This window comes from Lethenteron reissneri, chromosome 21 (genome assembly GCF_015708825.2).
Source record: "Lethenteron reissneri isolate LAM-NWPU_2019-01 chromosome 21, ASM1570882v1, whole genome shotgun sequence".
Classification (NCBI taxonomy): Eukaryota; Metazoa; Chordata; class Hyperoartia; order Petromyzontiformes; family Petromyzontidae; genus Lethenteron; species Lethenteron reissneri.
Window position 1 is genome coordinate 13,712,519 of NC_083799.1, and position 23,611 is coordinate 13,736,129.

Below are 23,611 nucleotides of genomic sequence, written 5' to 3' on the forward strand. Positions count from 1 at the left end.
CTCCACTAGATAGAAAGCTCTAGAGATCCCTTCGAGGGGATATTCGAATTCCAGTAATTGTATGGACATAAACCCACATATTTTCTACATTTACCAAAATAATTAATGCTGGAACCTAAGAGAAGATGATGTGAGATGCTGAGATCCACATCTTATACGCTCTACATCCATCTGGTGAAGTGGTCGTAGAGTATAGCACTACGCTATAAAACCAGTGACCGGAATTGATTGCCGGCCAAGGTGATGTGGCGAGTGATTTCTAAACTACTCTTGGCCCTCTTCTTCTTGGTTCTTTCGGTGAAGTCACGTAGAAGGGAAGTAATAAAATAATAAAAATAAAACATAATAAAATTATTCTCACGACGTTTCGGCCACAACGCAAGCAGCCGTCCTCAGGTGAAAACCAGGTCCGTCGAGGCCCGCCCCTTCATCTAACAGCACTGACCAGTTTGGTGAAGTATGAACATAGAAGCGCCCCCCCCCCCCCTCTTAACTAATGGCACGTGGAGATCTTTATCCACGAGAGGATTGATCAAGGGCTGTAAATTATGGTTAAACTGTATTGTGTAATTTATCTCTATGCCTTTTGTATTTCTATCCATACACCCAGTATTGTCAATGGGATACTCAAGTAAACTAAAACCTTGAATGTAATACTGTACTTTGAAAGTTGTCTTTTAATTTGCCATTCACATTTCTTGATCCAGACTTGAATCTACGCACGCGTGCCCTATCTTTGGCAAGGCCGCAGGCTTTCACTCCACCGGACCAGAAAAACAACACAACTGTAAAAGGTTTGCGGCATTCTAACAAAACCCGATTTAGCGTAAAGTTCTACAAGTCATGGGCGCAAAGGAAGCCGCCAATGTATCATGTGCAACGTCTAAAAAGCGACCCAAACCCCGGGGGAAGGTTCAACCTGTGGCACGTGGTACAGCCCTTCCCCTTTCTGAAACACCGCCCTTTTTCACATAGCCACGCCCGCGTGTTCTCTCGCCGTGCCCAAATACAGAAGTTGAGCCGAGAGACCGACCTGGTTCAAACTACAAACGCCTACGTAATATTTTCAGGCAGTGCGTCCTCGTTGCGTGTAAATTGTGTTAATTTCTTGCACTTAAAGGTGTCAGTTTTGTTGCCAGATAAAAGGGTAAAAAAACTATTATCATATTTTTTCTTCTGGCAAATGAGGTTCCAATGGTGTAAATGCTTAGCCCGAGCTTTCATACTCTGATGGTGCGTTGTCTTTGAGTTGTGCGCCTTTTGGGGTCATCTGGTCCAACACCATGTGAGACTAGGCTCTAAGGAAAGCTGTCTCGGGTGTGGACCAATCAACTTCAAGGACAGTGCATACATTATCATAGTTATGTTTTTTGTTTGCATTACGACTGCAGGTATTGTGGTCTATGTAAACATGACTCCTTGTAAAAAAAGGTGTCAGTTTTGTTGCCAGATAAAGGGGTAAAAAAACTATTATCAATTATCTTAAAGAGTCTTGTTCACGAGTTCCTTCTATGGTGGTTCGGCCCCTTCTGTGATGTAACATTTGGTAATAATTTAACAGTTTTGTGACACAATCGTTTTAAGGACGCTCTCTATATAAAACATTGAACAATCGTGATGACACCGCTGCCAGGCGGCATGGTCGTTGCTCCGATGGCCTCGCCCTTTGCCCACATCACGAGTCGGGAGAGAGGCCAGAACATTTTTTTTCAACGGGTACAAAATCCTGACTTTTTCAAATGATTCGGCACTGAATTTCTGAGACCAGGAACGACTCCTCCATGTTTGGGCAGCTTCGCTATAGCTGGCTACGCACGGTGCGAAATAAGTTCAACGTAAACTATATACAAAAGCTGCCAATGGAAAATGAACGCTGCTCATCATGGGTTGAGTATAGTACAGTACATCGACAAAATGTAACATTTGTAGAAGGGCATGATTGCGGTAGAGTGCTTTCAACATTCAGCCGGTGAAATGGTAACTTGATGATGATTTTTTACGTGCAGCTGAAATGAGGTCGGTCCTGTCTGCGTAGTGGAGCGCGCACTCAGGTACAAGGATCTGGACGTGGACAGCATTGAGACGATTCTATGTACGAGCTGAGCACCCACCTCTCAGAGCTATCCGTGGGAAGTGTGCGAGGTGCTATGTATGTGTGTGTGTGTGCCCTCCTGTTTAGCTCTCTTTAACGTGTTTTCGTCAAGTCAATTTGAGCTCGGCTCAATTGCTGAAGAAGCTCGCAGCACGCGGCGCGAAACGTCGCACATGATGCCGAACAAAACGCGATGCAAGCCAAAGACGCATCGTGGTTGCTGAAATTTTAAGGCCGCTTAATACACTCAGGCACCCTGTGAATATTGTCCATCTGCACTTGGCTTTGAATCGACATAAACAAAGCATAAACGTTTCGATTTAAAGCTTTCGTGACTGCAGGGATTCATCTTCTTGGTTCTTTCGGTAAAGTCACGTAGAAGGAAAATAATAAAATAATAAAAATAAAACATAATAAAATAATTCTCACGACGTTTCGGCCACAACGCAAGCAGCCGTCTTCAGGTGGAGAACAGGTCTGTCGAGAAGGCAGAGTCTGCCGTCTTCAGGTGGAGAACAGGTCTGTCGTTGTGGCCGAAACGTCGTGAGAATTATTTTATTATGTTTTATTTTTATTATTTTATTATTTTCCTTCTACGTGACTTTACCGAAAGAACCAAGAAGAAAAAGCATAAACGTTAAAGGACGCGTAGCGAGAGAGCGACCGTACAAACAATACACCGTGGAGGAAGACAAATGCTTTGAAGCCAGCTTCAATACATTGGCAAACGAACAAAAAAAATGCTTAAATAATAACAACAACAACAATATAGGGGGGGAGGGGTGGACGGGGTGGTGTTATGGCCGGGATCGTCAGAAGTAGTCGCGAATTCCGGCCTCGTCCCCGACGTAGGAGAGGTTGCAGCGACCCAGCTTGGACATGCGGTGCATCTCCATGTCGCTGTAGCGCCACACCTCCGACGCACGCTCAGACTGAAGCGGGAAGGGAAAAGCAGAGGCGTGAAATCGCGAAATGCAGCACCCAGGCACGTGGCGACTATACGCTGAATAGTAATTTTGCAGCGGTGGTCCACATGTATTGTGACCCCCCCCCACTCCCCACACACAAATTATTGACCACTAACATTTTTTTGTTCCTTTACACTGTTTAGGGGAAAATAAATACATATTTAATTACCAATTGCTTAATGCTGGCAGACAATCATCTGACCCATAGGTGGCAGCCATCTCAAGCCAGAGGACGAGAGGACTCTAGCCGCCACGCATATAAAGGATTTATTGTGAAAAACGTAGTTTTTACGGGTTAATTTTTTTTGGTTCCTTTGGATATTTATTTCTATCTTTAAAAAACCTTACTTAAAAAAAACAAATTTTAGAGAGTTAAATCGGGGTTACAAGACATCTGGACAACTCTGTACAACAAGCACTGTAGCTGGTAAATGATCTTAGTTACATAATTGAATCCATCAGCCGCGATTGGCATTCCAGACCAATGTGTGTTTAAACGATAATTCTCGGCGCTGTCTGGAAGCCAATAGGCTGATGAACGAATTGCTTGTTATTATTGACTCGATGCACCGCAGCGAAGCGTCGTGAGTTTGTGTATCGGGGCAGTTTTGCCGCCCGCGGAAGGTCGATCGAGCGACATCCAGAGATTCGTTTTTGGGCGACTCTCCAACTTAAGCGAGTTAGCAACGCTCAAGCGCCGCGGCCCGAGTCGCAGGCTTGTTCCCCGACTCAAGCGAGCCGGCTCAATGTCACGCTCGGCTCGAGCCGTCTCTGAGCCACCGCTCCCAGTCAGCCGCGTTCGGCAAATTCCACGTGTCCGAAATGCTCGCTCGTGCGTCTTAGGGGCCGTCCGTAAATGACGTCACGCGATTTTGGACGATTTTTGACCCCCCACCTCGTCACACGTCGTCACAAAAAGTCAGACCCCCCCCCCTCGAATATGACGTCACAAAGCTCTGCCCCCCTCCCCCAAAAGCATATTTGCATTTTGAAAATAAAACATGCTTCAAATCGCTTTGGACTATTGTCATCGTAGTGCGTATTTAATGTGGCGCTGCACTTTGATGTTGTCGGAGAAAATATTTATTTAAAAGTCTATTTAATTAAGTAGAACGTGTTGTCTATATTTATTTAAAGTTACGCATTTTGATGTGACGTCACATTTCTCAAACCCCCCCTCCTCGTCACACATCGTCACAAATGTCTGACCCCCCCCCTCCCCCCCTAGGTGCGTGATGTCATTTATGGACGGCCCCTCGTCACACATCGTCACAAATGTCTGACCTCCCCCCCTCCCCCCCTAGGTGCGTGATGTAATTTCTGGACGGCCCCTTATCAAACTAATCGGCCGATGCGGCTCAAGCTGGCCCGAGGTGATTCCGTCAAAACGTGGAGGTGGCCTTCGCGTGTTCCCGAGCCATTGCGACGCACCGATGTGCTGCTGATCTGCTGCTGAAGGGCGAGTTTGACGCGGCTCCCTGCGCTCCCGCACCTCGCCCGGCCACGGCGAGCCCCAGGTGGCGCTGGCGGGAGGTCGGCGTAGGGAGAGAGCTGCACCCTGCTGGGCACGAGTCTCCGAGCACGTGCCCTCCTCCTCCTGTACACAGAGGTCGCACACGGGTTTTGATTCCTTACCTGTACCCGTACCCGGCCGCACCAGGGTCGCAAACGGGTTTTGATTCCTTACCTGTACCCGTACCCGGCCGCACCAGGGTCGCAAATGGGTACCCGTTCCCTTACCCGTACCCGTATCCTACCCGAAATGAGTGACAAACGGTTACTCACCAGTGACTCACGGCCTACCCGTACCCGACCGCACCAGGGTCGCAAACGGCTACCCGTACCCGTACCCGGCCGGGTACGGGTAGCCGGGTATCGGGTACGGGTATCGGGTACCCGGTTGCGACCTCTGTCCTGTACACAGACTCCCCCCGTCCCCGTGCAGACACAAAGACAAAGATCCCCCATATAGCCTTAACAGACTGCAGGGGCAAGTGCTGTTAGCGAGCACCTATGAAGGCCGGAACGGTACACGAGGGGGTGGGTGGCCAACACCACGCCCGGCCGCCTTAGTATGCCCACCAGTCGCGATGTTTACACATCACACCAGGTACTCATTTGAGGTTGAGTCGACCTAGGGGAGGCACAGGACCGGTTCAGATAATCGTCACTGGTGTTGGCCGTGAGCGGGAATCGAACCCGGGTCGCCAGGTTCGAAGCGCAGCGCGCTAACCGCTACACAGAACACACACACACACAGCAGGGAGATATTCAGAGTTGTGGGAAGAATGTGGTTTGAATGGGTCCCCTGGTGTAAGGATTTTTTGCTGCCTTGCCACAAGCTTGATAAACGCGGACTTACATCAACAAATGGTTATTTATTTATTCATATTTAGTGACTTGCTTACATTTTTCTCTATTTTGCACTCCGATCGTTGATTGCGTTGTTTGCTGTTGTAACTTTGATGACCCCGCCGTGTCCATACTGGACATCTGTAGGGGAAAAAATTTGCTTCGCAGTTAATCGGATTCCTCCTGCTGCAGTTTAAGATAAAATAAATTCAGATTCTGAAATGGGCCCCTCCCCTGTCTAATTCCCACACTATTTTTGTGGCCCCATTGGACCCCCTCCGGCCGGTGGGCTTCGGTGCAGTCGCACCGCCTGCACACCCGGAACGTCGGACAGTCGTGTGCTGTGGGGCAACGTGTGGGATACTCCCTCCTCTTCCAAGACGTCTGGCCCCTATGGAAGAGTAGGCCAAATACCCCGCTACACAGCTCCCTGTAGTGGAGGCCCTTCCGCCAGCAGTGGAGCGCAAGCAATTGGTTGCAGCAATTCATTGCAGCAACTCGTTGCAGCAATTCGTTGCAGCGTTCTACCTTTATTACAAGCCCTTTTTCATTGTCAATACTCCGAGAACAGGGGTCGGCTACCCGCGGCTCCGAAGCTGCATGGTGCTCTTCAAGGACTCTCTGTGCGGCGTTACTTTTTAAGGACCCACCGTGTCGTCTTCACCACACGCTGCATCGCGGTTCTTGAAACGCTGAGTTTCTTCACCGAATTCGGAAAAAAACCAATTGCTCCTCTTGTTATTTTGGTTTCCGCGCCCCCCCCCCCCCTTTGTCCTGGAAGGCGTCGATGGTTGCTTGGCCCAGCAAACGATTCAAAACAACGAAAAGACACTCCACATTTGTCAATAACTCTCGCTCAAAACAGAAAACAACAGCCTGATCTTCGTGCAGTGGCTTCTTATCTCCGCTCTGGAGGAGGGGCATTGTTCGAAACGTCAGCCTGTTCTGCTTGTTTCTGTCTTAAGGCAGTGCTAATGACGGACGTGGTGGTTTGGTATAAAATGTGCTTGTGCGCCACTGCCAATGCAATTCATCGATCCGTGTTTTTACACAAACTTCTCGCGGACTGATGACTGTTACAAAATGTGTGTCTGTCCGGTATGGTACGAGAAAACACCGGCTGTGGCTGTGGCTGCATGTCCCGTGCCTGCCCTATGTCTGTCTACCGGCGACTCGGAAGACACTGAACGAGGACTGAAGTCCTAGCTATGATGACGCGATCTCGTGGTGGCCGCTCACTCACCCACACGCCTTCTTCACCATCCACGCCATGGCGAGGAACAGGCAGCACAGGGTGACTGCCATCGCCACCATCACCAGGAGTGAGGCTGCAATTGTACAAGGCGTAATCATTTTTGAAATAAAGATCAAAATATATTCAATACTTTTGGCGTCCTCTGGTCTAACACCGTTTTGAGATTAGGCTCAAAAGAAAGCTGTCTCTGGTGTGGACCAATCAGTTTCAAGTACCATGCATATATTATCAGAGTAAAAAAGGGGAAAACCTATTCTCATATTAAATACTGTTGGAGTATAATAATATAGTAATTTCAACTTGTAATACGCACCGTATTTGCTCGCTCTCAGAGAGAGAACGACTCAGAAGTTCGAGAAACAACAGGCAAGCAGGAAGGCAGTGGCCAGGCGGTGAGCCGGTAAAAACAATTGCCAAAGCTCTGTGGTCCTCTACATATAAGATGCTTTCATCCAATTGGTGAGCGAGGACATTTGCATACCTGTCAACCCCTTATCAGTGCTCTACCTTATTACAGACCAATCCAGACCTTATTGGCCACCCCGTGCCCCTTATAGATCTCAACGTTCATCCTACAAAGTCCCATCATGAGGGAGAAGCACAAACAAATAGACGCTTTTATTTGTGTTGCCCGTGTCGAAACGGCTGTACGCCTTATGGACTTGAAAACTCAATTTCCCCGTACAAGAATACGGGGTAAACCGTATGGGTTGACAGCTATGCATTCGGGAGGGAACTGGAGCACTCGGAGAATCCACAAGTTGCGAGGGTTGGAAACACTGTCCACATACAGATGGAACAGATGGAGTCCACATTTGCAGTACTGGAATGCATTCTCCTAGCGAGGCACGGGAAGGGAATTTTACAACATTTGTGTGATCCACAGTGCTGGTTTATAGGCGCGTGCCACCATGAATGCACAGTAATGTGTCGTAGGACACGTAATGTTGTCCTACGACACAGAGGCCTTGGTGGGTTTTTTTTGGCCGGAGAAATTACACCCCGGTGACCTTTTCAATTTATAATCGTCTCCAAACGTTGGAATTATTGGCGGTGGAAAGATTCGCCCTCTTGCGATTCAATGCGTTGTCATGGCCTAGGGCGGGGTGGGGAATCTATTTTCTGCCAAGGGCCATTTGGATATTTATAACATCATTCGCGGGACATACAAATTTATCAACTTAAAAATTTGCCTGTTATATTTGGTCAAATATTGAATTAACTCGCCCCTAATGTGATGGGCTGGAACTGCTTCTCTTTGGCGAGGCGTGTGATGTTAGCTGGTATTGATGATGTTGCTTCTACTCGCAACTGCTTTTCCACGTTTGCTCCTAGATTTATTGAATTTCGAGTCCTGCCCGCGGTTGTCTTGGCAGGACCAGACCAAATGATTTCGCGGGCCTTGTACGGCCCGCGGGCCGGATGTTGCCCATCCCCTGGTTTAGGGTAATGGTTCGTTTTAAGAATAAATGTGTTTTCTTCACATCGTGGTATTGTAGCGGCCTCTAGTGGATGGAGGGGGACGCGTGAAACTATAATTCTTTCTCACGCGATTAGATGCATGTCCCATATCGATATCAACAAATTGATGTGGTGGGCTCTACGGAGGCACACACTTGCACTTGGAGGCAATCACGTGTATTGAAAAACCCCGAACAGGCTAACTACATAATCGTACACTGGTTAACTAGACCACAACTGTGTAACTACATAACCCGAGTCAGTCAGCGAACACACTGCCTGGACCCACAATGCCGAGCGTAAAGACCGAAGATCGAAGAGACGTAGCACCGACGGGGTCCATTTCCGCAGACAGCCGCGATTGCTCTCGGGACTTCCCTTTTATGCTCCTGAGCACGTGGCCTCGCTCCACCCTCGGCCACGCCCCCTTCTGGATCTCACCAGAAGGTTCTCGACCCAGCATCACGTGTCCCTCAAGCCACCCTTTGGGCACCCTCGTTACCTTGTCCCGGTCACGTGCCCTCTCGGGTTCACCCAGACTGTCACGTCCTCAACTGCCCTCTCTCTGACCGTCACCAGAACCATGCCCCCTAGGGCCCGCTTGCATGCCATACTTACTCTGGTGCCAGAGAGTTGCTCAAGATGCACAGTTCCACTTTTGTGACAGTCGCTGGCGCTAAATGCCATAGTGACTTGACTAACGTCACTACAGATGTATCCATGACACCCCGTGGTAATATGCCATCTTATACAATATAAAGTAGTTATTGTGCGAGTACAACCATTGAAACATTATTATTTGAACATTCTCACCAGATTATATTTTATATACGGTAATATGTCCATGCCCGTGTACCACGTCGTTGCTATAAAACTTACGATCGTCACAATTGAAACCACCAAAGCCATAGGAGCATCTGCAAAGATGAACATCAGACCTTCAGTAACAAAACAGGGCTTTGATGCAATAGAATTAAATAGGCTTAAACATATTATTGGTTCTTTCGGTACAGTCACGTAGAAGGGAAACAATAAAATAATAAAAATATAAAACAATAAAATAATAAAAATATAAAACAATAAAATTCCCACGACGTTTCTACTGCAATACAAGAAATCATCATCAGGTGTGGAATCCACAGCAAGAAAATTTATGTGGATCATCATCAGGTGTGAAATCCACAGACATATTCTTTCTGTGGATTTCACAACTGATGATGATTGCTTGTGTTGCAGTCGAAACATCGTGAGAATTTTATTGTTTTATATTTTTATTATTTTATTGTTTCCCTTCTACGTGACTTTACTGAAGGAACCAAGAATATGAATCCCTGCAGTCACGAAAGCTTTAAATAAAAAGCTTAAACATGTTACGCATAATTCACTTTTGGAAGTCAGAGTTTAAAATGTGAAAAACAACACAGTAGCCTTGCACGTTGAAGACCCTGGGTACATGGTCCCCGTTTTTAAGAAAGTTGGACCAGAGGGAGGGTGTGCTCCAACTCAAGATTCAGGAGGAACAACGTGGATTTCGTCAGGGTCCTTCGAAACGTGTCGAATAATGTAACATACATTTCCTAGAAATTAATTCGTTTCTAAGATCTCATTTTACAAACTCTCCGACACGAGTCTCGAGACTCAGCAGGGGTCACGATGGACGTACCTCGTGCAGCTTCCATTGTTCCGAAGGAAGTAACCACTGCCGCAGTCTACAAAGGCAGACACAGGCAACTGCTATGAGCGAACATATGAAGCTACCCACTTTGCAAATGTAACTTTTGAATGAGCGGTGGAGCGCAGTTGGCAATGGGTCCTGGCTTCAAGGAATGAAATGGGGGCCCCCCTATCCAATTCCTCCGTGCCCCCCCCCCCCCCGCCTCTCCCCTTCCCCACTTCGTAGCCTGGAACCTGGACCGTTCTGGTTTGTAAGGTTGCCTGTGCAGTTGCACCGCCTGCACACTTAATAGCTAAGCAATCGAACAAGGATGTTTACTGCATCGCGCACTTTCAGATGCGCTTCAGAGGCCGTCTGGAACGCTCTTCCTTCCGATATTAGGAAGCCACTGGAGCTATGCACTTTTAAATCATCTAGATTGAAAACTAATTTCTTTAGAACTGTTTTTTGTGTTTAGTCTGTCCTTCCCCCGCACCTCCGATTAACACGGTTGGCTACGTACGGCGCAAAATAATTTCAACCCCCACAAGTGCAACAGCCAGAATGTAAATCACGTGTTTGTGTTTTACTAATATTACTACGACTATATAGGTGCGTGTTGTACGGTTCTCAGAGGGTTGCACTGCATGTTGTTTAGCACGATGTCAGACGTTTCGGTCCACCTGCTGAAGGCTTCGCAAGTAGCGAAACAATGGACAACGTGTCGATCAAATTAGTAAAAAATATATTTTTACCAGGCAAGGCTCACTGAGATAAGTAGCTCTTTTTCAGAAGCGACCTGGCCACAACTGATATCGCAACGAAGTGGCCTATGATGTGGAAATGTACAGCAGCCAAATACTCTAAACGCATGTTAATTCAAAATATAGAGGGGAAAAACCAGAGGACCCGGAGAAAAATCCACGTGACCACGGGGAAAACACGCAAACTCCAAACACACAAGCGTCAGGGTCAGGATCGAACCCACGATCTCCTGTATACCTGGCGAGGTAGTTAACATTTCGCCACCGTGGCGCCCCCCCCCACCCCCCACGCAGTCCAACCCGAAAAGCGCATCGGGAGTGTTTGAGTTCATACCTCGGCAGGTCCGGTCCGTGTCCTTGAACTTAAAGTACCCCGTCTTACACGTGCACCTGACGAATCCGCCCGGGTCGGAGCACTCGCTGGTTTTTTCGTCGCACGCGTCACCATCGCAGAGGCTCACCGCTGCTCTCACACGAAGGTGGGGGGGGAGGGGGGTAACGTCATCAAAGAGAAAGATCCCCCGTATAACCTTAACAGACTGCTGGGGCAAGTGCTGTGAGCGAGCAGCACCTATGAAGGCCGGCACGGCACACGAGGCGGTGGGTGGCCGGCACCATGCCTACGGGAAATGTTTTTGCACACCGCACCAGGTTATTCATTTGAGGCTGAGTCGACCTCGGGGAGGCCCAGGGACCGGTTCAGATAATCGTCACCGGTGTTGGTGGCCGCGAGCGGGAATCGAACTCGGGTCCGCCGGGTTCGTAGCGGCGGCGTGGCGCTCACCGCAACCACCACCGCCGGTTTCCAGCGATCGGTGCCGGCAAAATAAAAGAAAAAAACCCACGAACGCAAAACGTGTGGCGGCGTCGGCCGCTCGCGGGCGCGAGAACTTGGGACGCTGCCCCTCCTTGCCTTCGTACGACAGCCCGTGCCGAACCACGAAGGAGCAGACGGAGGAGGCGCTCGCCCCGCCGCGGCAGGCGTTCACGAAGCCGTTGATCCTCGCCGCGACGCCCTGGCCCGTTGCCGCCGAGTACGCGCCGAAGAGGTTGGACCACGCTGCACCGTCGCGCCGTCGGTCCTTGGTTCGTGGCGCGCACACGCGACAGTCAAGGTGACATTGTTGCAAGCGCCTTTGCGCGCGTCTCGTCTGTGCTCAAACGAGTCACGAGTGTGTTCTCCTGGTTGCGTTCCTGAAGAACGCCGCGTTATGGAAAAATCGCGTTCTAATAAAGAATGTATAATATGGGGGTAAATCACAGTCCTGATCTAGAAGCATCCAGCAGCATCCCGCCTTGTGTGATGCTACTGCCGATGCAGCCGTGCGACCGCTTATTCCCACTCGCGCGACGCAGTTTTCTGTTCACTCAATCGCGTTATATCCAATTCGCATCCGCGTTATAAAAAAAGATGCGTTCTCTGATAGATTCATCGCGTTATATCCAATTCGCGTTCTGAAAACACGCGTTATAAGAGAACAGACTGTATTTTATGTGACGGTGCTCAAGTCCGTTGGTGGTACCTAAGCCGGTGGTGGAAATTATACATTTCTATGGCAGGGGCACGTGTATACGTAGAGCAGTGTTGTTGAATATGTTAGCGGTATTGTATGTGTATGTGTCGCGCGGCTTTCATAGGTGTTACTCGCTAACAGCACTTGCCCCAACGGTCTGTTAAGGTTATACGGGATATCTTTGTATTTGCAGTAGTGTAAATGCAATGAATAAAATATAATGGTGAAAGTGAACTATTGTATTTTTCTGTGGCTCAACGAAGCCACCGAGATACAATTTAAATAAAATGCCACGTGTTATTTAGTTATATAATATGCACGAATATAATGTTTGAGTATTGCTTACCTTGTGATATTAATAACTGATTTAACAAAATGATGGAGGTCCTTGAAAGATTCATTGAGCTGTGATATGTGAACAACATCCCATGCAAGAATTAGCCAGAGCCGAAAATATATGAATCAATATCTTTCATTAATACAGCAACATTTAATCACGAGAAGCTATGACTGCGAGAATTCTAAACTCTGCATCAAAACAATGATTTTTTTAAAAGTCAATTCCAAAATTACAATCTATTGTGTGAGTTTGCAAAGCCAGGTGCATTTTTTTTCACGAAATCAAGCTTACCACTCTGACAAGTTGCAGGAGGGTTCGTTTGTTGGGAAAAGTCGTGCCGTTGTTGAAGCCCCTTTCGAACAATGCCCGTCTCGTGTGCATAATGCCAGGAAACACCTTCACTGCAACACAATGATGCATTTTCACGTTCTTTTTCACATCGGCACGCGCTCCGCCGAGTCTCCCGTTTAAGTCTCCCGCACCACTGCCGCTCGCTACCCGCCCGGCGCACTCACCTTGCACGCAGCCCCCGCCCGCGCTGCCATCGTAACCTGGAGGGCACTTGCACGCGAACGACCCCGGCGCGTTGGAGCAGGAGGCGGACGGTGAGGGGCACGGGTTCTTCGAGCAATCGTCGACGTCTTCAAAAAAACAACAACGCGCGTACGTACGTGGGTGCGTGCGTGCGTACGTTAGACTTTAACATTTTTATTTAAAACTTTCGTGACTGCAGGGATTCATTTTATTGGTTCTTTCGGTAAAGTCACGTAGAAGGGAAACGATAAAATAGAAATAAAAATATAAAACAATAAAATGTATTGAAATAAAAATACAAAAATTACATTTATCGAAATAAAAATATAAACAATAAAATGTATTGAAATAAAAAGATAAAACAATAAAATGTATTTTTAATATTTTTATTATTTTATTGTTTCCTTTCTACGTGACTTTACCGAAAGAACCAAGAATACGTTGGACTTGTTTCGCACACCGTACGTGGCCGAGCGTGCTCATCGGACGTGCACGGCGCCTGGTCGTTTAACCGCGACGCACAGCTCGCTCCGTGGCTATTCCGCCCGTGCGTGTGCGCGATGGGCCGCAGCAGCAGCAGCAGCAGCAGCAATGTGGCTCGGAGAGTTACGCTCCCATCCAGATGTGGAGGTCTGCCAGCCACGACGAGAGAGAGAGGGGGCTTTTTGCTGTTCGTCCTCTTTCGTTAAAAGGAGCGTAGGCTACGGTGGGTTTACTCTGTGTGGGTTCCATGGCCACAGTCGCACTGCTGTGGCTTGTCTTTAATGTATCTTTAATGTACGTGTATTTTGTGTGTCTCTGTGTATCTCTGTGTGTCTCTATGGGTTTAATGTATGGTCCATAATTTGAGTTGCACTGGCCACAGTCGTTTTACCGTTGCTTGTGTCTTTAATTTTCCCGGAGATAATAATCACAACATTTATTTGTAAGGCGATGTGCGCAGCGGGCCTGTTGATATTCTGACGCGGTTGATGATGATGAATGTCAGAGCCAGGAGGTGCGATTTTTTTCGTGTGGATATGGTGGTGGTAGTACTAGCAACAGCGGTTACATCTCTTTGTCAATTTACTGCTGGATAGAGGCCTCCCCAAGGCCGAGTCAGTGACCCTAGGCTTCGCCACTCTGGGTCAGTGAGGATTGGTGAAGGTGGTGGAGACCCAAGGACCGTGTTGGAATGTCGCTCGCAATGGATGGGAATTGAACTCGGGTCGCCGGGTTCACAGCGCACTGTGCCACTGCTCCCTATAGGTAACAATACGAATGTCGGAGAGTGTCCTCGGAGCAAGAAAGTCTCAGGATTGTCTTTTTGGAGGAATCTGTTACATTGGGACATTTGGTAAATCCCATTTATAGTGGTTTGAGTTTGGCTGGCGTTGAATCCACGACTCACTCTACATACCCTCTCAAGCTCATTGCGGTGGCCAGGTGATACCATGCATCTCTGCCATAGGACTGTGGAAATTCATCAATGGCTCAGGACTGCCAAGGGAAATTAGCAAAAGGTCCCCGCTTTAATAGGAATACATTGGCGTGTCCCTCAGTCCAATTCTATAATGTTACATTGGCCTATTTACCCATAATTTAAATCAATACGAGAAATTCATTGTTTTCCACGTAGAGTTTGATACCCGATGTCTGATAATTGATAACTATTTTCATGCATCAATTCTTCTCAATGTCCACGCTCTTTTGCTAAAATCATGGCAACTGTAAATCAATCAAAATACGCAAGTGCTACATCTCTCTTGCTTTGAGGAAGGGTCACTGGGTTGGAAAAACACGACGTTTCGGTCGCGACACAAGCGTCCGTCATCAGGACGCTTGTGTGGCGACCGAAACCTCGTGTTTTTTTAAATTCTTTTTTCTGTCTACGTGACTTTACCGAAAGAACCAGAGAGTATGAAAGGCCACTGCTTGAACCGTTAACCCAAATTTTCGTTATTTTCTGCAGCGGTGTTAGGGAAGATGAGGGGATGAGATGTTGTATGGCTGCACTAGCGTGGCTTGTCAACACGAGGCTAAGAGGCAAAAAAAAAAAACACTCGGATGCGAACGATAGTACCTTCGCTGCAATCAATGCCAGACCAGCCGTCCTCACATTGGCAGGTCACACTACCATTGTTCTTACGACATGTCCCTCCGTTCTTGCAATTGTGTTGTGAGCAGGGACCTACAGGGAATTTAATAATAATAATAACGATGTTCCCAATAATTTACCCAGTCACTTTCACTTCCTCTGCAATCCGTGTATCAGTCTTTGTGTCCCTTCATGCAATTCCAAACGTGCATCTCTCCGTGCCTCTGTGCACACGTGTCATCTCTTATTGGCTTTGCTTGAGGTGCCACGGTGGCGAGATGTTAACGACCTCGCCTGGTACGCAGGAGGTCGTGGGTTCGATCCCGACCCGCGGAAGCCTGTATATTTAGAGTTTGCATGTTCTCCCCGTAGTCACGCGCGATTGTTCTCCGGGTCCTCCGGTTTTCCCCTCCACATTTAGAAACATGCGTTCAGAGTCTTTGACTGTTAAATACACTTTCACATGACAAGCCATGATTTGTGGCCAGGTGGCTTCTGAAAAAGAGCGGTATAGCTCAAGTGCGCCTTACCTGCTAACGTGAAAACAGCTGAACACCTCGTGGCGAATGGATGTTGTTGAAAAATTTGTTGCATCACAGGACCATGAGAGATGGTGACGGCTTGATTAATGATGATGATCATCATCATTATTTACCCAGCAAAGTGTCACTGCTCAGTCTCTTGTTCAGGAGGGACCTGCATGAGAATGTTTTGCCAATTCCATGAGCGAGTTCTTGGGCACGCGCGAGGAAACGAGCGTGCCCAGAGAAACCCCCACGCTTAGAACGGGCTGACACGCAACACGACCACCTCCTGACCACTTCATAGTCCCATCCCGACATCACCCTGGCAATTCCAGATTGTCACAAATGTAAGCACAAACAGGTTTACAACCTGATTAGCTTCTGAGATCTGGTGAATTTAGGGTGTTTTTTTCTTTCCGTTAGCAATTAGAATGTCGAACTTGAAACACACCGGGTGAATTGCAATTGGCAAATCAAGTTAACGGTTTTGTGAAAGAGCAACAACTCCCTTTTCGACCTGCACCGTGAAGCGATTACTCGGCGTTTACACGGCGGAGTTACTCGTTAAGGACGCTCACCTGTTGACGTGGCCATTGACAGGTGCGTTGGAGGGGCAGTTGCGTTGTTTGTGGGTGGCGCACGCGTGGCTGCGACAGTCGAATTTGTTACCGCAGTCGTTTCACTCGACCCAGAACTGTTACTGGGCTCGCTGCTGACATGTTGAGAAGACGTAGCCGTCGAAGTTGCTCCATCTCCCGGTGTGGTTTGTGGGTCCCGCTGTTGTCCCAATCGTGGGCGCGGTTCTGGTGGCGTCACTCGAAGCGGTATTGGTGACAATAATCTGCGTTGATGCCGAACTGGGAAAAACTTGGCCGGGAGAGGTCTCGTGTGTCGCCAACGTGGAAGCAGCTTGTGAGGGATTCACGCTCTTGGCTGTGGAATCGGTGGCAGCCGTCCTACTCAAATAACCCCACGTGCTCCCAGCTGTCCCACGGTGGAAAGGAGGCACGGAGGTGCCTCTGTCTTCACCGCGCACATCTGCTTCCGTCGTTGTAGCCAACGTGGTTGACTCAGTCGTGGAGCGACTCGAATTGGATGACGCGGTCTCCCGCACTTCGTTCGTGACTCTCCAAATGAGGCTTGCGTTGTCCGTGGTGGGTCGGGAGAACTTTTCGTGACTTGATGAAGTTGTTAAAGTAGCAGAAATGTTTCCGTGGCTCCCCCGGTCTGTCTCTTTGTGAGTCTGTGGCTGTGTCGATGTGTAATGATCTCTGGCGTCCACAGACACATTCTGCTGCCACCACGTGTCTACAGCTGCTGTAGATGTTGCGACACTGGTTGAGTCGACATCCTTTCCACTTTGTTGTGTTCGTGTCGTGCCAGTCGGTAAGCCAAGAGGCCCGTGCGTTACAAACAGCTCTTTCTCATTTGACGCTGTAGATGTTGTTTCAGTCATTTCTGTTATCATCGCAGTTTTATTGTACGAGTGTGAGTGGCTTCCATACAGCGCAGTCGTGATTACTGGAATCGCAGTTTTTTCCAAATTTGCTTCGGACGTAATCGCTGCAGGAGTCACGGTCAATCTGTGACCCCCGCCACCGTCCGGTGTCCTGGTGATCTTCTGCAACACCAACAACGCACCGCGACTCGTGGCCTCCGTTCCACCCAAAGCCGTTGGCGGTTGCGCGTCCCTGGGCAGCGTGGCGATGGTCACGGCGGGGCTCTGCTCACCCTCTGAATGTCGAGTCGGATTCCGACCGAAAGCGATCTTTCGGCCTCTCACAGTATCCACGGTTTCGGTCGGAGAGTACGACGCGGAGAGACGAGCCCTCTCAGAGGCGCGCGTACTGGCTGCAGGTGAACGGGGCAAAGCGGCCGCGCTAGGAGTGGCGGCGGCGGAAACGGTCGCGTTGCTCTCGGTCAAAGGCGGCGGAGCGGACACATCGGTTGCAGACGTGGGGGTACCGTTGGAAATTTCCCTCGGAGTTGAATGCGGCAGCAACGGCGACCCCGCTGATCCAGTTGCGCTCGATGCGGCACCGACAAGATCACCCGGGTCGCTTGCGAGGGTGGAAGCGTCATTCGAAGAACCGCTCGCGTCCGTTTGTGAAACGTCAGCGGGCTTGCTGCGTTGCCGCGTACCGGAGGCCTCGCTCGTTTGACTTTTCCCCAGCACAGTCACTTCGGTGATCGTTGCTCCGGTCGTAAAAGTCGTCGGTGTGGAAGCCTCTCTTTGTTCTGACGAAGGCGCAATTTTCTTAGTAATCTGTTGGGCCGCGCCTGGACCTGTTAACGAAATTAAGAGAAACGCTTAAAATAAATTGTAAAACACAATATTGTTTACCGCGCAGGATCTCACAATCCACCCTTCACTAACAGTAGGTTTATTGCTTTATTCCCCCCCCCCCAATACAATCTGGGTACCGTTAAACTACATTCTAAGGGGGTGAAGTGTTAATAGACTCTTTTTTATTATTATTTTAAGCTTTGACAGTTGACCCGGAAAAACGCACATCCTATGCAGAACAGCTCGTGTCAAAAGTTTCCTGTTTTCAAGCTCGGGCACGTTTGGCAGCCCCGATGTGAGACCTTGACACCACGTGATCTTTCGATTTAAAGCTTTCGTGACTGCAGGGATTCGTCTTTTTTGGTTCTTTCGGTAAAGTCACGTAGAATGGAAATAATAAAATAAGAAAAATAAAACATAATAAAATAATTCTCACGACGTTTCGGCCACAACGCAAGCAGCCGTCCTCAGGTGGAGAGCAGGTCTGTCTTCAGACTCTGTCTACTCGACAGATATATTTAATATAAATTTTTCCAACATGTTTCAATTACCGGGCTTCAACAGCATGGCACCCACAGCTACCTACGGCTGTCACGTGGTTTTCTACTTGTGCCGTGCTCAGAAACATAGAACTCTTTGTTTAATTTGCACCAAGCGAGATCTCATTGTTTGCGTGGTTTGATGCCATTGTCCCACACACCCTATTTGCCAGAATACGCGCCCGTGAAGTACGGTACAACACTGTCGTGCATGATGTTTGTCCAGTCGTAGATCCGAGGGGGGGGGGGCAATGGTGTTTAATTGATATTTACAAGAGAATTTTGAAAATTTTACTTTGAATGTATGGTCCTATTTAAGGTGATAAAATACAACAGCAACGGCTTTTCTGCTTGAATATTCTGGACGGTCGGCCACCCTCGCCTCCCTTTGGGAAAGTTTCTAGATATAAATCTGCCCCTGTGTTTGTTCATATTTTGTGACATTCAGAGGTGGTGATCCGAATGAGTGTTGAAGAGACACCTGGCTCAGCGGTCAGTTTCACTCGCATACAGAATCGGCAATGAATCGTATTATCGCTGCTTCAGCAAGGGTTGTGAACAAATATGTCAAATGAGAAAAGTTACACTACAACAATGCTTTGTTGCATTATACATAACACCGTGTAAACCTTTCTGAATAACATTTTATGACTTATTTTCAATTTCACGTAGGCTATTTTTTTAGACATATGCTTTAAAAAAATCTGGATTGAATACTCATTTCTGTACAACTGTTTTTAGTGTTTAGTTTGCTTGTCCTTATCCCGCACCCCCGATTCACACGGGTGGCTACGTACGGTACGAAAGAAGTTCAAACAATTGTACACATACAGTTGCATATTAATATCCTTTATCTAACCAGCGCTGAGTCCATTCAGATTAAATATCTTTTTGTGTGTGTGTGTAATAATTTAGTCAATTGTAACTCTTTTTTATATATAACTTGCCAAGCCTATAGTAGGCCTCATCACAACAAAAGTCAATTCAAGCGTTTCCGTTTCTTTACAATTCTAACGCGTGCTCGACAGAAGCAACTCCCCGCACACACATGAAGGTTTCACTTCTGCGCGACATCAATCCCCACGCATGGGTGTAAAACCCACAGAAACATAGCTTAAAGTATTTCACAAACGGTGCAGTGTTTATGGCATTCATCTTGTCCTAATAAAACATTTCCTATTATACGTATTATCGACGCTGTGGACAGTTTCAATCCACTCCTCCTGTTACGAAAGCTGATTAAGCCCAAATTCAGATTCCAAAGAACACAGGATGAGATGTTACTATCCTTTGTGCAAGCACTTCCAAGAGTTCATGAACAGTGAGCCTGGTGAAATTTGGGGAGCGCATCGTCAGTAGTGAACCTTTGGGTCCTAGGTTGTTTCGGCCTTTCATACTATACACCCTCCCCAAAGGCGGCCAGCGACAGGGTGATCAATCCTACGCTTGCGTCCCATTCCCAATTAGTCATAGGCGTTACAAACTATTGGGCAGCATCCCACATATTTCAATGATGATGCATGCAATTAACTTGCTTAGTCAACACTTTTTTTTCAACGTAAGCCTTCACATATCGAGGAAATTACAGATCATGGCCAATTCCTATCTCTTGTCTGACCATTACAGTTTAGACTTTGTTCTATTTACCACGTATGTCTGTTTCCTGGGCAAGAAATGAGGGTGATGACACTACTCCAGGTTATCGGCTCCATCTTGAGCGATAACCCACCTTCGCAGTCTCTGCATATGATGGGATTTCACTGTCCAAATAAACACGACTGTGCAATCATAGAGACGCGTTTGCCATTACACATGTGACGCCGTCGCTCGTAGCACTGCTTCGTGCCTTAGCCTTGACTTCATTAACTCATCTGTTTGGTCAGCCCTGCGTCGTCCGCATTCAATTCTCTCGGTTGCCATTCCAACACTTTTGTTTGGCCATCAATCCCCATCCTATCTGTCGACATCCACTTACATAGCAATTTCCATACTTTGATGGTGAATTTTTGTACGGCTGAATATTATTTAATTATTGTTATATTGTGCATGTTTACCCAGGAAAGCTTCACGAAGTCTCAAGAGTGTCCTGCCAACAAGTCTCAAGACTCGTTTTTGTCAAGAGGGTCCTGCCAAGTTGTTGCAGAAGGGGCGATAATTGCCACGTATATTCCAATCGAGTCATTAGTGGGTAATTTTTGTTCAAATTCGGACCATGACGCCAGGCACACAATGGCCTACTCTTGCGAATGAGGTCACTGGATCTTCATCGTCCACTGTGAATTAGACGGCGCGTGTTTTCTTTCTGGGTGATAAGCACCGCGGTAATAACCAGGGCGGTTGCTGGATTTGAACCGTGAACCTCTCTAACAAGCGTCTTAAAGCGCTACCGCTGGGCCGCCTCAGCCAATCAAATCCTCCCAGTAAACGTGCAACGTTGTATGTACGTGTGTTTGTTGAACTTTTATCGCACCGTACGTAGCCAGCCGTGCAAATCAAAGTGCGACAAATTAAACACAAAAAGTAGTTCTAAAGAAATTAGTTTTCAGTCTAGATTTAAAAGTGCACAGCAGCTCCAGAGGAAGAGTGTTGGGCGTGTAATCCCAATCGAGTAATTTTCAGGATATTTATCAGCATTTGGGATTTTTGGCCAAATTGCCAGTTACACTTGAATTTGTGTTACTCAATAGGTGCGGCAGACAATGCATCTCATTCCGAACTCTGCATTATTCCCAAGAGCAGTGCCTTTCTCAACATGCTCGGCCTCTCCTTAAAGCCGATTTTCAGCCTGTCGAAAGCTCCGGTTGTGGTTGGCGAGTGAGCGTGTTTCTCATCCGCGCAGCTATTTGTCGGCTCTGTTGATGTTGAACCGAAGACTTTCCTCTTCGCGTGTGGGCGTGTTAGGTAGGCCTGCTGTAGATGGCCGCTCGCACCGTACTTTGAACACAATATTCACGTTTAGAAGGAAAAAAGTCAATACTTTTCAGAATTTTTGGTCCAATTTTGACTAAACTCCTCGTGTGGGTTACTATTGACGCCCACATTGCTTTAACGCTCATTATATAACTTTACCAAAAGGTATTTAACATGTATTTTAAAAAATAGCATTCTTAACTTAGGCAAGTTGACATGACGCATGCACTTTGTGTTTGAAAGGCTCTGTATAAATACACTCGTCACAACAACGGTTGTCCTTCACCTAGGAAGTCTCTCCAACAAGTCCGAGATCTTCTTCACTAAGATCTTGCTCGGAATGATTGTCAATCAAAAGTAACAACTAAACACGCTCATTAAACATCAACAACAGCGTTGACGCGTACATGCTCACAGACACACAAACATCGATGCAGTTTAACACGTAGTCTTTCGCGACCAATATCATCAACATCAACACAGCCTGCAGCGTCAGTGCAGAATGAGCATGCAAGAGGACGCCGAGTATCACGAATCTCAACACTTACCAATCGGAGAGGAGAGAGTGTTGACAGTAGTGAGCACTGACGTGGCCTCTGTCTGACCTTGTGCTGTTGCTGCTGCTACTGCTGCTGTTGCTGCTTCTGCTACTACTTCGGCTGGCGCTAAAGTAGCATCTATCAGACCCTGTGGTGCATCTGCTGTCGCTACCGCTGCTTCTGCTGTGGCTCCAATGCGACCTTGTACAGCTGCTCCTGCCGATGCTATGGCCTCCGTCTGGCCCCGTACTGCTGCCGTTGTCGCGGTGGCTTCTGCCGCGGTGACCGCGTGTCCACCCCGCGCGGTGGTCGTGGTGGCCACGCACGCCAGCAGGCTGCATAGGAGCACGCTCCTGCTCAAGGGCGGCATGCCGCATGCTGTATCGGGACTCTGCGTCAGCGTGGCACCGCGCCACGGCCTCACGCGCGCGTCGCCGGAGAAGAACGGAGAGCGGCGGCTACGGCGGCGACGATGCAAGGTGGACACCTCCTCCTCGTCCTCCTCGTCCTCGTCGTCTTCCTCCCTCGTACTCCTCCGTGTCTCCCGTGGGCCGGCAACATGACGTGGCGCCGCCACGCCGCCTGGCAGATTTTCAAAACAACCCCCCCCCCGCCGCTACTCTTTTCCTGTCGCGAGCAGAGGATACGAGACGTTCGTGTGTTGGTGAGATTACGCGCTCGTGCGCTGTTGCGCGCGTGCGGCCCCCTCCTTGAAGATCACGCCGAGGACGATGTCCTCCTTCTGCTCATCTCGTGCCGGGGTGTCTGCCGACCGGCGCTTCGCCTCTCTGGGAGCCCGTGGTTCTTTGTGTCGAGTGATTTTTTTGTTTGGGGGGGGGGGTGATTTCTGGTTCGCCGCTTCCTCGCCTTCCGGCGTTTGATTTTTTTAAATCACTCTGACCTAAATCAACATCGGTGATGTGGTTTTTTTTGTTGTTGTTGCTGGAAACAGGCGCATTGATGCGTACAGTATAAAGATTAAAAAACAGAGGTTAGTCTCCCTCTACTCTTTGGTTATTTCGGTAAAGTCAAGTAGGTAAAACAAGTACGTGACTTTGTCGAAAGAACCAAAGGCTATGGATTCCTACAGTCACGAAATCTTCAAATCAACATTGTTATTCTCCCTTTCGCACATTGTTCTCCCGAGCTTCGATCGGCGTGCCGACACAGTCGCCGTGAATCATTGTCGAGGAGTGGGCACTGTGCAGCGCTCATCTTACGGCTTGTGGAAATTCCACATTCTCATGACAGCGTGCCGCTGTCTCCATAGGACGACCACCGTCGACTTTGCCACGAAGCGATGCCGAATTTCGCGCAACCACCACTCGCGAAGAAGCGGCGCCCATAATGTGGGTCACAGTATGACACCTTTAAGCCAAATACCCCGGGAGGAAAAGAATAATAATCCAAGCTGAAACAACAACAGACATTTTGCTTGGCGTGGCGTCAAGGCTAATCGCGAGGTTCCCCAGACCCCCCCCCTCCCCGTGTCTGCCAGCGAGTGGCGGCCGTCAGAGTGGGGGGGGGGGCGTCAGGCACGGCCCCAAGCACAACACAGGACAGCCACACCGGCTCCACGCCTCCGGCCACAGTCAGAGGCACCCGACCCCAACCGGAGCCGCTTATCAGGCCCTCCTCCTCCTCCCCACCCCCCGTGCCATCGTGGCACAGCTGCAATGCTGATGTGCGATACATTGCCAGTTGTACGTTGTTTTTCGCATTTTTCTCACAGTCTTATTCCAATTGTGCTCTCGGTGTCGCGTCACGGGACAAAGTAGACGGAGCTCTCGCAAAGCGACGC

At 48.4% G+C, this 23,611-nt stretch overlaps 2 protein-coding genes across 2 annotated transcripts; both read right to left on the reverse strand.

Moving 5' to 3' along the window:
- Positions 1-487: 487 nt before the first annotated feature.
- On the reverse strand, positions 488-12,945 carry LOC133344941 (protein HEG homolog 1-like). Its single transcript, XM_061555271.1, has 8 exons — positions 12,916-12,945; positions 11,460-11,628; positions 10,881-11,009; positions 9,792-9,837; positions 9,008-9,045; positions 6,656-6,740; positions 4,492-4,657; positions 488-3,024 (listed from the first exon to the last, which is right to left on the reverse strand). Exons 1-8 carry the CDS (start codon positions 12,943-12,945, stop codon positions 2,905-2,907), a joined length of 783 nt encoding a protein of 260 aa, XP_061411255.1. The 3' UTR covers positions 488-2,904.
- Positions 12,946-16,149: 3,204 nt separating this feature from the next.
- On the reverse strand, positions 16,150-22,597 carry LOC133345271 (mucin-5AC-like). The gene is made up of 2 exons (XM_061555886.1): positions 21,820-22,597; positions 16,150-17,821 (listed from the first exon to the last, which is right to left on the reverse strand). Exons 1-2 carry the CDS (start codon positions 22,178-22,180, stop codon positions 16,233-16,235), a joined length of 1,950 nt encoding a protein of 649 aa, XP_061411870.1. The 5' UTR covers positions 22,181-22,597; the 3' UTR covers positions 16,150-16,232.
- Positions 22,598-23,611: the final 1,014 nt, after the last annotated feature.